Consider the following 13,969-nt stretch of genomic DNA (forward strand, 5'->3'; position numbering starts at 1 on the left):
AAGAATTTCTGGAGCCTCCAGCACAAGAGTCTGTTTGCATAACCATTATGCTATCTCCCCGCCTTGGTCTTATGATTCTACGTTTTAATTTCTTATAGTTATTTTTGCCACCAAGTTTATCACTGGGGGTTTAGTGCTTGCCTGAGCACCACTGTTCCCGGCAGTCCTTTCTCCCGCAACAGAGATACCGGGAGAGGGTGGAAGAGAGGGCCGGTCTACTGCCCAGCTGCTCCCTTCACATGTGCTTTTACTCTGGTTGAATATGTGTAAGTGGGGTCTGAGAACACAGGGGCTTCCTGGATTAACTACACTTGATCCATCCATCCATCTAATGATGGACTTTCCTTGGATTCCTTCTACCTTTTGGCTACTGAGAGCAATGCTGCTATCCATATGGGTGTAAAAATGTTTTTCAAGTAAAAACAAGCTCTTATAAATGACTATTTCCTTCAGTAAAATGATAAAACAGAGAAATGGGTTGGAAAACTAGCTCACCTGGAAGGATGTGTACTTTGCTTTACTGTGTGACCCAGGGCTATGGTGTCGTTCCCTGTCCCTTTGTCTATTTGAAAAAAGTTGGCAAAACTCCTGACAAAAAACAGGGCAGGGACAGAGACAACTCACATCGAACACTCGCACTGCTATGTGCGCGTGCGTGCGTGCGTGTACCTCGAGTCTGGGCCCTGACACCAATGGGAGGTGCTCTGGTGACAGAGAACGCTTGGCACCCAGTGCCTCATCTTCTCTCAGCAGCTGAATGGGAAAAATGGCCTGGAGGAGCCAGGTGGTGGCCACCTGGGGAGCGCAAGCACCGGGGTTCAGCCCCCCCTCCCACCTGCAGGGGGGAAACTTCACAAGGTGGAGCAGTGCTACAGGTGTCTCTCATCTCCCTCTTTACCTTCCCCTTCCTCTCAAGTTTGGCCATCTCTATCCAATAAATAAAGATAATTTTAAAAAGTTAAAAAAAAAAGTGGGGTGGGGTAGATAGCACAATGATTATGCAAACAGACTCTCATGCCTGAGGCTCCTAAGTCCCAGGTTCAATCCCCCACACCATAAACCAGAGCTGAGCAGTGCTCTGGGTGTTTCTCTCTCAAAAGTAAAATAAAATAAAAAAAAAAAGTGGCCTGAAGCAAAGAGATCAGGTGGATCTTACCCCCAGATTAGCAAAAGAAAAACAGCAGCTGGGGGGAGTGTGACCCAATGGACAGAGACACCCACACAATGCGGCCATCTGCAGCCCGTCTATGCCATGGTGGTACTCTTGTCCTATAAATAAATGTCAGAGAAACAAACAAAATAACCTGTTTTTGAATGGCGGTTTGGAAAGAAGTTTAACAATGAAACCTTTTTTCCCAAAAATACACATACATTTTGCATTAGCATCAGGATTAACAATTTTAGTCGTTGAAAGCCACCCAAAAAGAGACCCCAAAATAGCAATAGTATATAATATGCTTAAATAAATACAAACAACATAAAAGTATCCATCGCAAATTTATTATGCATTAGGAAGCTTAACTTAAAAACCAACAGCATAGTAAAAAGATATGTTATCGCTGTTCACAGCGGAACAGGTTTCAAAATATATTTTCTTTTAAATGTATTCAGTCAGTACACAATCCTTTATTATAAAAGAAGTATATATTTTTTCTGTCAATACCTTCATTACATTTATAAATACAAATTTACACAGCACCCCATCAAAAAAATTAAAACTCCTTACAAATATCTACATATATTTCATACCTATAAAACTTGCAAAGGAGTGCTCAATGAAAGGCGGCCCGAGTGAATGGTCCACTTACTGGTGCAGCAAAATACATATAAATCTGTAAGGTTTTCTTTGTCCATAAAACATCTCAAAAAAAGTAGCAAGACACTTATTGTGAGACTGAGCTTCCTAACCCATCAAATTTTAGAAAGGAACTTGATGTACAGATCTCCAGGAAATTCAACGTCAGCCAAACAGACGAAAATACAGACCCACTGAAAGCAGGTTGAACAAAGCAGTTAAGGCAGGAGTGTGATGAATAGGAACAAGGAAAAGCAGGACAAAGAGGGAGTGGGAGGCCAAGCAGAGGACTGCACAGATGAGACTGAACTTGGATGTGAGCTCCACCGTGGTGCCGACACTCACACTCGTGGCTACTTAGGAAGGTTCACATCACTGAAACTTTATAGATGCACGTTGCCACCAAAATGCTTGATAAGTGGATTTCTTCTGTAAAATCACTTTGGATCCAGCCAAGACGCCAGGTCTGGGAGTCTGAGTTCTACCTGATTTACATTTTTAATAAAAAATTTTCTTCATCTGGTTAAGACTATCACCGATCACTGTTACTCATGTCCAGAGGTATAGATGCTGGATTTTATTCTAGCTGAGGACTGGAAGTCATGAGGAGACTGGGTAGGCTTTTGTTCGACCTGTGAACAAAGGCAAAAGACCCCTGATACTGGGTGACTCTTGGAGCAGGCTCAGTGGGCACAGTTCACATACAGAGGAAGATAGCAAGATGGGAATTTTCACTTCAAATTTTTGCCAGAGATGGCCATCTGACTGTAATTCTGCATTATCTACTGAAAAGGACATGGAAAGACTAGTCACTCTAACTCTGGAATGCTTAAAAGAACGTGATCCTGACCAGAGACAGGATTTTCTGCAATTTCAGTTCCTTCCTTATGTTTTCCCCTTCTTCTTCCTCTCTCTTTTTTTTTTAACTGGAGCCCCACTTAGGTCTGGCTTACAGTGGTAGGGGGAATTGAACCTGGGACCCCAAAGTTTCAGGTGTGAGTTATTCTGCATAACCATTATGCTATCTCCCCAGGTATCTGCTTATTTCAGCTTCAATATTGGGACTCCAGATAGCTTTGAGTTGCAAATTATTTTCAGGGAAGTAATTCAAGTCTTAACTTGTTCTTACGTGGGGGGGGGGGGGGGTTTGGAAGGAACAGGAAGAAGGGGAGGGGAGGCAGATGGATAGACGGGATCACTTTTCAAACTGGGCCCTGCAGATGCCACTAGCATTTCCCCTTCAGCACCATGAAGTACCAGCCTGGCAAAGCTTCCCACAGCTTTCTGCTCTGGCAACCGCAGAGCCTATTTCCTGCTGAGTTTATAGCTCGGTGCTCTGACTTCCAAGCTCCTCGAGAGAAGAGAGCTCCCAGATGCTGTTGTCTTGCAGTAGCGGCTCAATGTCCTCATCACTGCCCCTGTCTGGGGTGCTGGTCAGGTTGCCACTGATGCTGTTATGTTTCTGAATTCCACTGCTTTTACTGTATTCAGGGATGAATAAGGCAACCAGAAAAGAGATAAGAACTATACACGCCCCAAATAAAAATGGTGGGCCTGGGACAATGGCGGCCTAGTGGGTGTGGGAGACAAAGGAAGAATTCAGTTAGTCTTCTTGATGGCCCCCAAACCCCCACTACCAAAAAGCAAGGTGTTATTTCATAAGTAAATGTTTTGTTAAGTGTCAAGGTAAAGTCAAACAAAGCTCGCTTTTTTCAACTACTTTTCAGGAGCTTAACCAAGCCTGTAAATAACAGTCACCCGCCTCTCACTCCATTTTGTGACAGTACACCGTGTATAACCACATGGACATTACTTAGTTTTGTATGGTTAAGTGTACTGCTAGCCTCAGCCTCACCAGAGGACAGCATTCTGATCACAGTACTTGTGTAGGCAAAACCAGAGCCTGGCAGCGGGGGCAATTAACTGCTAACGTGCTGGGCTTGGAGCCTGAGTTCCTTATTTGACCCCTTAGTGCTGCATGTACCAGAGGAGTTTCTGGCTTCTCCCTCTCTCATACATCATAAATCTTAGAGCAAAACCAAAAACAGAATCTGAACAAAATTAAGATGAATCTTTTTTTTTTTCTTCCAGAGCACTGTTCAGCTCTGGTTTATGGTGGTGCAGGGGACTGAACCTGGGACTTTGGAGTCTGTTTGCAGAACCATTATGCTATCTACCCCCACCCAAGACAAATCTTTTTACATCCATTCATTTATTGAAATGTTCCCTCAATTACAGGAAGCACTACACAGAACATTTACTTACTGCCAAATAGTAATGTTATACAAATAAGATCACTCTACAAACTTAGTGTCAGAAGCTCTTGCTATAGTCAGACACAGATAGAAAACTAGACTTTCGCCAAATTACCTGCAGCGCAGCACTATTAGAATTCACTTCTGGCCCCAGCTCAGTCAGTTCAACGTGGAACATGTAGAAAATGAAGCCATACAGTGCTGGTCCTAAGCCATTACACAGTCCTCTTATTCCAGTTATGATCCCTTGAGCAACTCCTAAGTCAGAACAGAGTCAATCGATTAAGAAAGCATCTAAGAGTTGGACGTAACAGTCCTTCCTTACAAAGTATAATATATTGAATTCCTTGGACTGCGTAGAGCAGGAACTTGGCTCAGCATATTTTCATTTATTTCACAAATGTTTTCTTGTTTCACTATGTCCCTTGAATGTAACCTTCACTGTCTTAAAGAGTTAGATTTTTTTTTTTAAAACCAGAGCTCCAGTATCTGTGGTACTGAGTGTTGAACCTGGGACTTTTGGTGCCTCAGGAATGAATGTCTTTCTGCACAGCCATTATGCTGTCTCCCTAGTCCAAGAATATTGGATTTAAAAGCTTGTGGTCCTGTATCCTATGTGCTAATGATCTGGTTCTCTCTAAGAAATCTTAAAGAAAAATTCTGGTGATCAACTCCCTGCTTTAATTGCTTATTATTTTTTCCCTAGAGCACCGCTCAGCTCTGGTTTATGGTGGTGGTGGTGGGGGTTTTAACCTGAGACCTCAGAGCCTCAGATATGAGAATTTGTTTGCGTTATGCTGCCTACCCTGGCATCTACTTAACTATTTTATTTAACAAACATCTGTTAGAATATGACAGGATAATTCTTTTTTTTTTTTTTAAGCAGAGCACTACTCAGTCCTAGCTTATGTTAGTTAGTGCAGGACCTAGGGTTTCGGGGCCTCAGGCATGAGAGTCTGTTTGCATAACCATTTTGCTATCTATCTCCGCCCTAGTCTAGTTAATTCCAATGATAACACATACAGCAAAAAAACTGAAAAGGAAAACTGGGTGTTTTTTTGTTTTCTCAGACAGAGACAAAAAGAGACACCAACCACAGCACCGAGGCTCCCTCTGTAGCTAGAGTGCTCAAAAAAGGGTCGTGTGCATGGCAATGCAGGACCTCTGCCCAGCGATGGCGCCCTAGTCATGCACTGTCCCCTCCAGCCTGACAGTCTATCTTTAATTTTTAGTACTGTGATGCTGAGTTACAATTTTTAAAACAAAATTTCAAAATTTCAAAGCAGGAAGGAAATGAACCTTTCTAGCTGTCAAAGTGAACAGATATGATCAGTGAGAAGGGACCACACGACTGTTTCCCTCTTGATATAAAGAGGCTCGAGTTTTCTGTGGATCTGAGAGGAAAATGATGAGGGGAGAGTGATCTCACCTTGCTGATCTGACTCTGCATTCCGAGAGACCAGGGCACTGACTGCTGGAAAGGTGATGCTAGACATGGCAGCCACAGTCCCCGCTGCCCACATCATCCTACAATCAAAGGACAGGCCTCAGTCAGGCTGAAGACTAGAGCCAGGGGCATTGCTGCTTAGAGCACAGTTAGTGGCAAAAAAGCACAGATGCTTTGTTTTCTCAGGTTAGTTGATTTTCCTTTAAAAACATATGTGTCTTTAAATCTGGGAAGTCACACACCATACTTTCACACTGAGGAAGCTTTTCTTTACTACATTTGACCCTCTTCCTGATTTCACTATCGCCATGTAAGCTCAAGGAAGTTTAAAACAATCTCATAGATTTCACCCTTTTCCTCGCACTGCTCAAAGCCCACCATCACATTCCCTCTAGGCTGCTTGCTGCTCTTGTCGAAGTGTCATACACCGCCAGAGGAAAAGCACACTCAAAGTTCATGGCGACAAGCCTGCCTGCTTTCTTTAGGCCTTTTGTTCTTTTCACAGTGGATGGGGCTTCAAGTGTATGTCAGTGAGGCCAGAATGGTTACCAGAAAGACTTAAGGCAGGATGGCTGACAAAATACTTTAGGGGAATATGAGGCTGGGTGAATAACTTCTGAACCAGAGTATGGAGGACCAAAAACTTAAAGAACCAGAGCTAATCACAAACTACTAAGCATTTCTGGCTTCTGTAAATTACATCAATCATTTATGTATGCAAAATGAGGACAAACCTAAAGTCTGAAGTGGAGACATGAACTCTGGTATCTGATCGACACGCAGAGGGAAGCTTGGCATCTACTAGCACAGCACTTGGGACTTTTCAGTTCTCACCCCCCCCCCCCACGGTATTAATTTGATATTCCTATTCTTTGGGATCTAACAAGCTAGCAGTAATATATGCCTCAAGGCATATGTGATTTTGAGAGATTATTGCTCATCTAATTCAAATGTTTTTATTTATTTATTTATTCCTTTGTTGCTTTGTTGTAGTTATTATTGTTGTTGTCGTTGTTGGACAGGACAGAGAGAAATGTAGAGAGGAGGGGAAGACAGAGAGGAGGAGAGAAAGACAGACACCTGCAGACCTGCTTCACTGCCTGTGAAGCGACTCCCCTGCAGGTGGGGAGCCGGGGTTTGAACTGGGATCCTTATGCCGGTCCTTGTGCTTTGTGCCACCTGCGCTTAACCCACTGAGCTACAGCCCGACTCCCCAATTCAAATGTTTTTATGCTGTAAAGACTGCTACTGTTCAGTATACCTCAGCTAATGAGGGACAACAGTGGACCTTTCTACACCAGTCATTTCCCTGCAAGTGGACAAGCATGTTTGAAAATGAGACATAAAACCTTACTGTAGGGTTTGGGATGAAAAAGCACGGTCATTCAATTAAACAAAAACTTACTGAAAGTCCACTGAGGTGAAAGCCATTTTTTACAAAGAATCCTAAAACACTCATCCTTTTCCAAAGTAAGTCTGAAAGTTTTTACATGTCAAATATATGCTAGTGTAAAATAATCATTGCTTCCTAACCAACCCGAGCACCTCTGAAAGATGCATTGCTTGTTAGTTTTATGAGAATTCACAGAAGATGCTTACCAGGCCTGAGATCCAAAGCCATACCAGGCTAACTGAAACATCTGAAAGCATAAGCCAAGGAGGACAGTATTTTTATTTCCTAACGATCGCATCAAGATGCTAAGAAAGGCTGTCTGCAAAGCAAAGGAGATAATCCTGAGAAACATGTGAACACACAGATTTGATGCAAGCTCTGTAAAGAAAGTCCAGTAACAATGAACAGAGGCAGCAAAGTGGGCAAACTGCGTGATCTGAGGCCACGCCGACCCCACAGAACTGAAGGAGCTCAAAGCACAGCACTTGGACTTTGTGAGCTGGCTTCCAGGCACACCTAGGGCTCACAGCCGTCAGTGTCCTGACTAGGTCTGTTTCATACTTTCTTAGCAATTCCCAAAAGGTCATCGCAGCCAGTCACCACATAGTGATTGAAAGGGACGTGGCTCAGTCTCTTTAGAGAAACTCCAACAGAAAACCATCGGTAAATAGCCAATCTCTGCTGAGCAGGTACCGAATATGTGGGATTTTGTTGGAGTTTCACAAAACTTCAGAAATGTAAATTCAATTCAATAACATACATTGTTAATAAAAAAGCACAAACAAAACAGGAAAATGTTGAGATTGCAGCCTGGAAAATGGTGCAGTTGGGCCCTCAAACATGACGTCAGTCCTTGGCATCACATGTGCCATGGCGATGCTCTTGATTCTGTCTCTGCTCTTTTTCAGAAATTAAGTAATTAATCTTAAAAACAACAACAAATAACGATAATTTCAGAGATGACTTGAAAGATAAAGAATAAAGCAGCTGTTGGGAGTCGGGCGGTAGCGCAGCGGGTTAAGTGCACATGGCGCAAAGAGCAAGGGCCGGTGTTAAGGATCCCGGTTCGAGCCCCCGACTCCCCACCTGTAGGGGGAGTCACTTCACAGGCGGTGAAGCAGGGCTGCAGGTGTCTATCTTTCTCTTCCCCTCCTCTCTCCACTTCTCTCTGTCCTATCCAACAACAGCTATGACAACAATAACTACAACAAGCACAACAACAAGGGCAACAAAATGGGAAAAACAGCCTCCAGGAGCAGTAGATTCATAGTGCAGGCACCAAGCACCAGCAATAACCCTGGAGGCAAATAAAATAAAAAAAAGAATAAAGCAGCTCTTTGAGAACTTTTCTCCAGGAAGTATCACAGAACACAGTGAATACAGCTGACTTCACTGATGAGTTAGCTTCAGAACACATGCTCTGTCTTAGGTGGCTACAGATGGGGAAATGCCACTGGTTCACAATTCCTTATAAGGAGCCCTGAAGTTATCAGGAGCCAGAGCGATACTTATTTTCATGCCTACTTACATTTCAGTGTCAAAACATAACTGAAACAGTCTATTGGCTAATTTTCCAATTTCTAAATTAGAATATGATTTGTAGCTGTAAATTCTAATCATATATATATATATATATATATATATCCTCCAGGGTTTTGTCGGGGCTCGGTGCCTGCACCACGAATCCACTGCTCCTGGAGGCCATTTTTTCCCTTTTGTTACCCTGGTTGTTTTGCCATTGTTGTGCTAGATATATATTTTTTAACTTGTTGAACTGACTCTGGAGGGAACAAGTATTCTAAAAAGTACTGAAAGGCTGTGTTAAATTTGTCCTAAATCACAACCTCCACAATCTACTAAAAATGTAAAGGTTCTACACTGAGTTTCCAGGGCTTGATGGTGTATCAGACATGCACAAGGGAAGCGAATGCTATGTGTCCAGGGATCTCCACAGCATTCCTTTTCTTTACAGCTTCCTGCAAATCTGCATTTATTTCTCAAGTAAAAAGATTTTAAAGGAAAAGTTGAAATGCCACTCACCTGTGCCACTATAGACAAAACTCCTACCATAGCTATGAATGCTGAAATTTTAACAGATCCAAAACCTATAACCTGTAGAAATATAAAGATGATACTTTTATATTATGGGTATTATGAAAAAATGGCATAACTAGAAGCATAATGGCATAACTAGTCTTACTTTGCTACTATCAAGGCGTTCTGATAGATGGTCCTAGTTCCTTTCACTTAGCACACTGCTTTCCACGTTTGCCCATGTTGTAGCATTTGCCAGTTACTCCACTGATTTTCATTCTCAAGTAAGATTTGACCAACTGGATACAGACTGAGCCATTATCGACTGATGGATATTTGGGTTATGTCTTAATTTGTGGCTTATGTGTTACCTGGTGTAACCTCTTTGGCCGTGCACAAGGCTGTGAGTTTCAGCCCAGGCCATGCATAATAACCATGTCTGTGCTATCTGTCTGTCTCCATGGATGCTGGAGCTCCACTATGGAGTCTCTCCCTCTCTAAACTGGTTCATAGGAGGTTATTTAGTGGGGGCACTGTACATGCGCCATGCTCCGGGCTCAACTTCCCATCTCCGCAAAAACCAAACCAAACCAAAAAACCTTCCCTTCCCTACTTAAAGTAGTTTATTTTAGAAGGAATTCTGCTCTGTCAACATAAAGTCAAACAAAAGGAGGTCCCCCAGGGAAGTTAGTAAAAAGGCCATGGTAGAAAAGTCAAGCTGGAATTGCAATGGGAAGCAGCTAGGCTTCAGCAAGTCTAGAATCCTGAAACTACAGCTGGGAAAGGGACTTAAATAAGTTAGTTATACATTAAATATATCACCTATTATTTAAATACAAAGTAACAGTCTTACACAGACTGCCCTTTTGGGTAAAGGGTACTAGCGGTACCCTTTACTAAAATCACAGCCTATGTAGACAACTGGAAGTACAGATCTCCCCCTCTCTAGTGTCTTCCTCAAAACACACTTATACAGATCTTAATCTCTGGTTTTCCTCATGTTGAAAACGCACCTGCCTGAGATAGAGAAAGAAGCTTGAATACTGCCCAGCTTCAGGAAGGTAAGAGAGAAACACGGTGATGCAGATCAGTAACACTGTACAATCTTTTCCAACTTTCTTCAGCGACTAGGGATAAGCACAAAGATAATCACGTAAGCAACAAGGAGACACTTGGTATTCTGGAATATTCATTTCATTGATTTGATCTATCTCGTTGTTTTATCTAGTCAATATAAGTTGGATGGACGTGAACAGGAAATCTATCACTCTATAGAGTTCCAAGTCCTAATCTCGGAGGTATGTATTTCAAATATAGACCCTTTGTGTCCTATGAATACAATACTACCACCCCCAAAAATAAACTGAAAAAGTACTATTCCCAAATCTTTTAAGAAACTATTTTAGGGTGGAGGGTAGATAGCATACTGTTTATGCAAACAGACTCTCCGTGCCTGAGGCTCCAAAGTCTCAGGTTCAATTCCATACCACCATAAGCCAGAGCTGAACAGTGCTATGGTTAAATTTAAAAAAAAAGAAAAAAAAAAGAAAAAAAGTTATTCACAGTATGATTCTATTATTAGATGTAAACAATAGTTTTTATTGCACATTGAATCATTGAATGCACTCTATTCTTTTTTTTTTTTTTTTTAACCAGAGCACTGCTCAGCTCTGGCTTATGGCGGTATGGGGGATTGAACCTGGGACTTGAGAGCCTCAGGCATGACCATTATGCTATACCCCTGCCTGAATGCACTCTATTCTTTAAATTTTTAATGTTAATCTGCCTATAAAGTTGATAGACAAATAAATATGTCCTAGTAATGGGTTAGAGACCCCAAGATTTTCTTTTCACTTTTTATTTATTTATTTATTTATTTTTTACATGCATAACATTCCCCAGATTCCCATTTAGCAATAAAACCCCCACTATTTCATTCATCATTTTTCATGGACCTGTATTCTCCCCACCCACCCACCCACCCACCCCAGAGTCTTTTACTTTGGTGTAATACTCCAATTCCATTTCAGGTTCGACTTGTGTTTTCTTTTCTAATCTTGTTTTTCAACTTCGGCCTGAGAGTGAGATCATCCCATATTCATCCTTCTGTTTCTGACTTATTTCACTCAACATGATTTTTTCAAGGTCCATCCAAGATCGGCTGAAAACGGTGAAGTCACCATTTTTTACAGCTGAGTAGTATTCCATTGTGTATATATACCACAACTTGCTCTGAATGACTCTGAAAATGTCCAATAGTTCTAGGTTATCTATCTCTTCATTTAGCTCCCTTATGTCTTTACTGATTTTCTTCCTGGATGATCTGTCAAGTTGAGATAGTGGGGTGTTGAAGTCCCCTACTATGATTGTGTTACTGTTAATATATTGCTGTAGCTCTTTCAGTAGAAGTTTGATGTATTTAGATGGCTTCTCATTGGGTGCATAGATATTAATAACTGTTAAGTCCTCTTGATTGACTGATCCTCTGAGCATTAAGTAGTGCCCATTCCTATCTTTTTTAATCTTATGTATTTTAAAGTCTATCATGTCAGATATGAGAATAGCTGTTCCTGCCCTTTTTTGTGGGCCATTGGCTTGAATGATAGTTTTCCATCCTTTCACTTTAAGTCTGTGTTTGTCTTGTTGCGTTAGGTGAGTTTCCTGTAGACAACATATTGTTGGGTTGTGTTTTCTGATCCATCTTCCTACTCTGTGTCTTTTAATAGGTGAATTCACCCAAGATTTTCTAACTAGTAACTTTTCGAACATTACAGCGCTGTCATACATTTACTGGAATCCTTAGAATCCCCTGAAAAGTAGGAAGCTTCATGTATATGACAAGAAGGTGGGAACTTGATTAGCTCCTGGTTTCACTATAGTACTTGATTCCTTCTCTAAATTATTTCTCAGTTCCTTTTCTGTACACCACAGCACTGCTCAGCTCTGGCTTATGGTGGTGCAGGGGATTGAACCTGGGACCTTGGAGCCTCAGGCACAAGAGTCCATTTGCAGAACCGTTATGCTATCTACCCTTCTTGCTTTCTGGTGTCATTATGCAAACAAAACAAGCAGAGCTCCCAGATGACATACTGAAAGGGGTTTTAGAAGAGAAGTTCTGATGAGTCAATTTTATTATTATAGGGCGGGGGAGACAGCATAATGGTTATGCAAAGAGACTCTCGGCCTGAGACCCCAAAGTTCCAGGCTCAATCCCCCACACCACCATAAGGCAGAGCTGAACAGTGCTCTGGTAAAAACAAAAACAAAACAAAACAATAAAAAATTATTATATACATTTTCCCCGAAAGGTAAACTCCTGAGATAAAAAGGCAGGAGAGTGGCATGTCACAGTGCATAAGAACCTGGGTTTAAGCCCTCGGCCCCCTTCCCACACCTGCAGGGGAAACTTCCTGAGTGGTGAAGCAGCGCTACAGGTCTCAGTCTCTCTCTTTCCTTCCCTTTCCTCTCAATCTCTGTCTCTATTCAAAGTGGATAAAAAATTAAAAAAGCAAAATAAATACATTTTCTATTTTTTCCCTACATATACATTCTTAAAGAACAATTCAAGACAGAGACAGAAACTTTTTAGATATTTTTCTAGTTATTAGTAGGATTTTCCCCTTCTACTTATAGGAAACAAAGAATCCATTCACTCTGCAAAATACAAGTTCAAAGTCACTGGTTAGAGTATATCAATGACTTAAACTGAAAGCATTTATCCTTTCTGAATTTAAGCGAGTGAAAGATGACCATGTTAGTCAACTTTGCTTTAAAAGGATAAAAGCAACCACATAAAAAGGGGGTAGGCAGCATAATGACTGTGCAGAGACTTGTGTGTTTGATACACCAAAGTCCTAGGTTCAATTCCCTATACTACCATAGGCCAAAGCTGAGAAGATCCTCATCAGAGATGAATAGGCAAATGCTAGAAGAAGAAGAGATGAATAGGGCATTTTTTCTCCTTTTCTTTTATGATACATACCATGCTTAACAAGTATTAACTTTATACGTTTTGTTGTACAGACTACCTCAGTCACTTACTTTAACTCCAACTTTTTCTTTTTTTTTTTTTTTTCTATTTCTACCGGAGAAAGAAATCAAGAAGTGCTAGGCAGCTTAAGAGAGTAGCAATAGTCTTTCATTTGCATGGCTTCAAAAGGTATTAGGATAGTGTTTTCCTGTTTTTATTTACCGCGAAAGGGTCTGCTTGTTTCCAAGAAATCTGAGCTCCCCAGGAGAGTGGCCTGATTTTCTCTGACAAGGATTCTGGAACAGCCAGCAAGATGAAGCAGATGTCCAGAAGAGCCACCACTGTAGCCACCAGGACAACAAGGCTGTCTCCGTAGTTGGTTGAGAGGTATGCTCCAATGGCTGGGCTGCTGACCAGACTGGCTGCAAAGGTGGCTGAGACCTGTGGAAAGTACAAGCTTATTCAGGGTCATCCTGGGTACAAGCACTGGATCCCAAAGGTCTGGATCCCAAAGGTCTATGTATACCTTCATCCACTTCCTGTTTTAAGTTATGTCAAAAGGAATGTGTTATACACACATTTTTTTTTTAAAGTTTTATTTATTAATAAGAAAGGAGGAGAGAAAGAACCAGACATCACTCTGGTACATGTGCTGCCAGGGATTGAACTCAGGACCTCACGCTGGAGAGTCCGATGCTGTATCCACTGCACCACCTCCTGGACATAGACACATTTTAAGAATGAAGACCTTAAGTAATTTTAAGTATCTGTACTCAAACTTTCAACTGGTGATATACTACAAATCTATAAGAATATAATTTTATTTGAAATAAAAATGTGGGGGAGCCAGGCGGCAGTGCATTGAGGCTATCCGGCAGCCTAATTTTAGACAAGAGTGGGCATGTTCGGGGGGTATGGCTATAGACTGCAGCCTAATTTCAAGAAAAGCATTTGAAAAAAAAAGTTCCAATCTTTGTCATTTTTTGTTTAATCACTAGAGCTTTACTACTGTGTTAACTTATAGCTATATATATGGCAGCATGTGAGAAAAGGGGAGGAAGACAGACTCCTTTTT

The 13,969-nt window shown here is 41.5% G+C and overlaps 1 protein-coding gene across 2 annotated transcripts in view; it reads right to left on the reverse strand.

Moving 5' to 3' along the window:
• Positions 1-1,478: 1,478 nt before the first annotated feature.
• The window catches only part of MFSD14B (major facilitator superfamily domain containing 14B), a 41,539-nt gene continuing 29,048 nt past the window's right edge, over positions 1,479-13,969 (reverse strand). For both annotated transcript variants that reach the window (XM_060200599.1, XM_060200598.1), the window contains exons 6-12: positions 13,117-13,335; positions 9,938-10,051; positions 8,931-9,002; positions 7,097-7,209; positions 5,480-5,577; positions 4,166-4,308; positions 1,479-3,365 (exon numbers count right to left, since the gene is read on the reverse strand). In XM_060200599.1, coding sequence (XP_060056582.1) covers positions 3,117-3,365; positions 4,166-4,308; positions 5,480-5,577; positions 7,097-7,209; positions 8,931-9,002; positions 9,938-10,051; positions 13,117-13,335 — 1,008 coding nt within the window. In that variant the 3' untranslated portion in view covers positions 1,479-3,116. The remainder of the gene's footprint in view (positions 3,366-4,165; positions 4,309-5,479; positions 5,578-7,096; positions 7,210-8,930; positions 9,003-9,937; positions 10,052-13,116; positions 13,336-13,969) is intronic.

Source organism: Erinaceus europaeus, chromosome 10 (assembly GCF_950295315.1).
Source record: "Erinaceus europaeus chromosome 10, mEriEur2.1, whole genome shotgun sequence".
NCBI lineage: Eukaryota > Metazoa > Chordata > Mammalia > Eulipotyphla > Erinaceidae > Erinaceus > Erinaceus europaeus.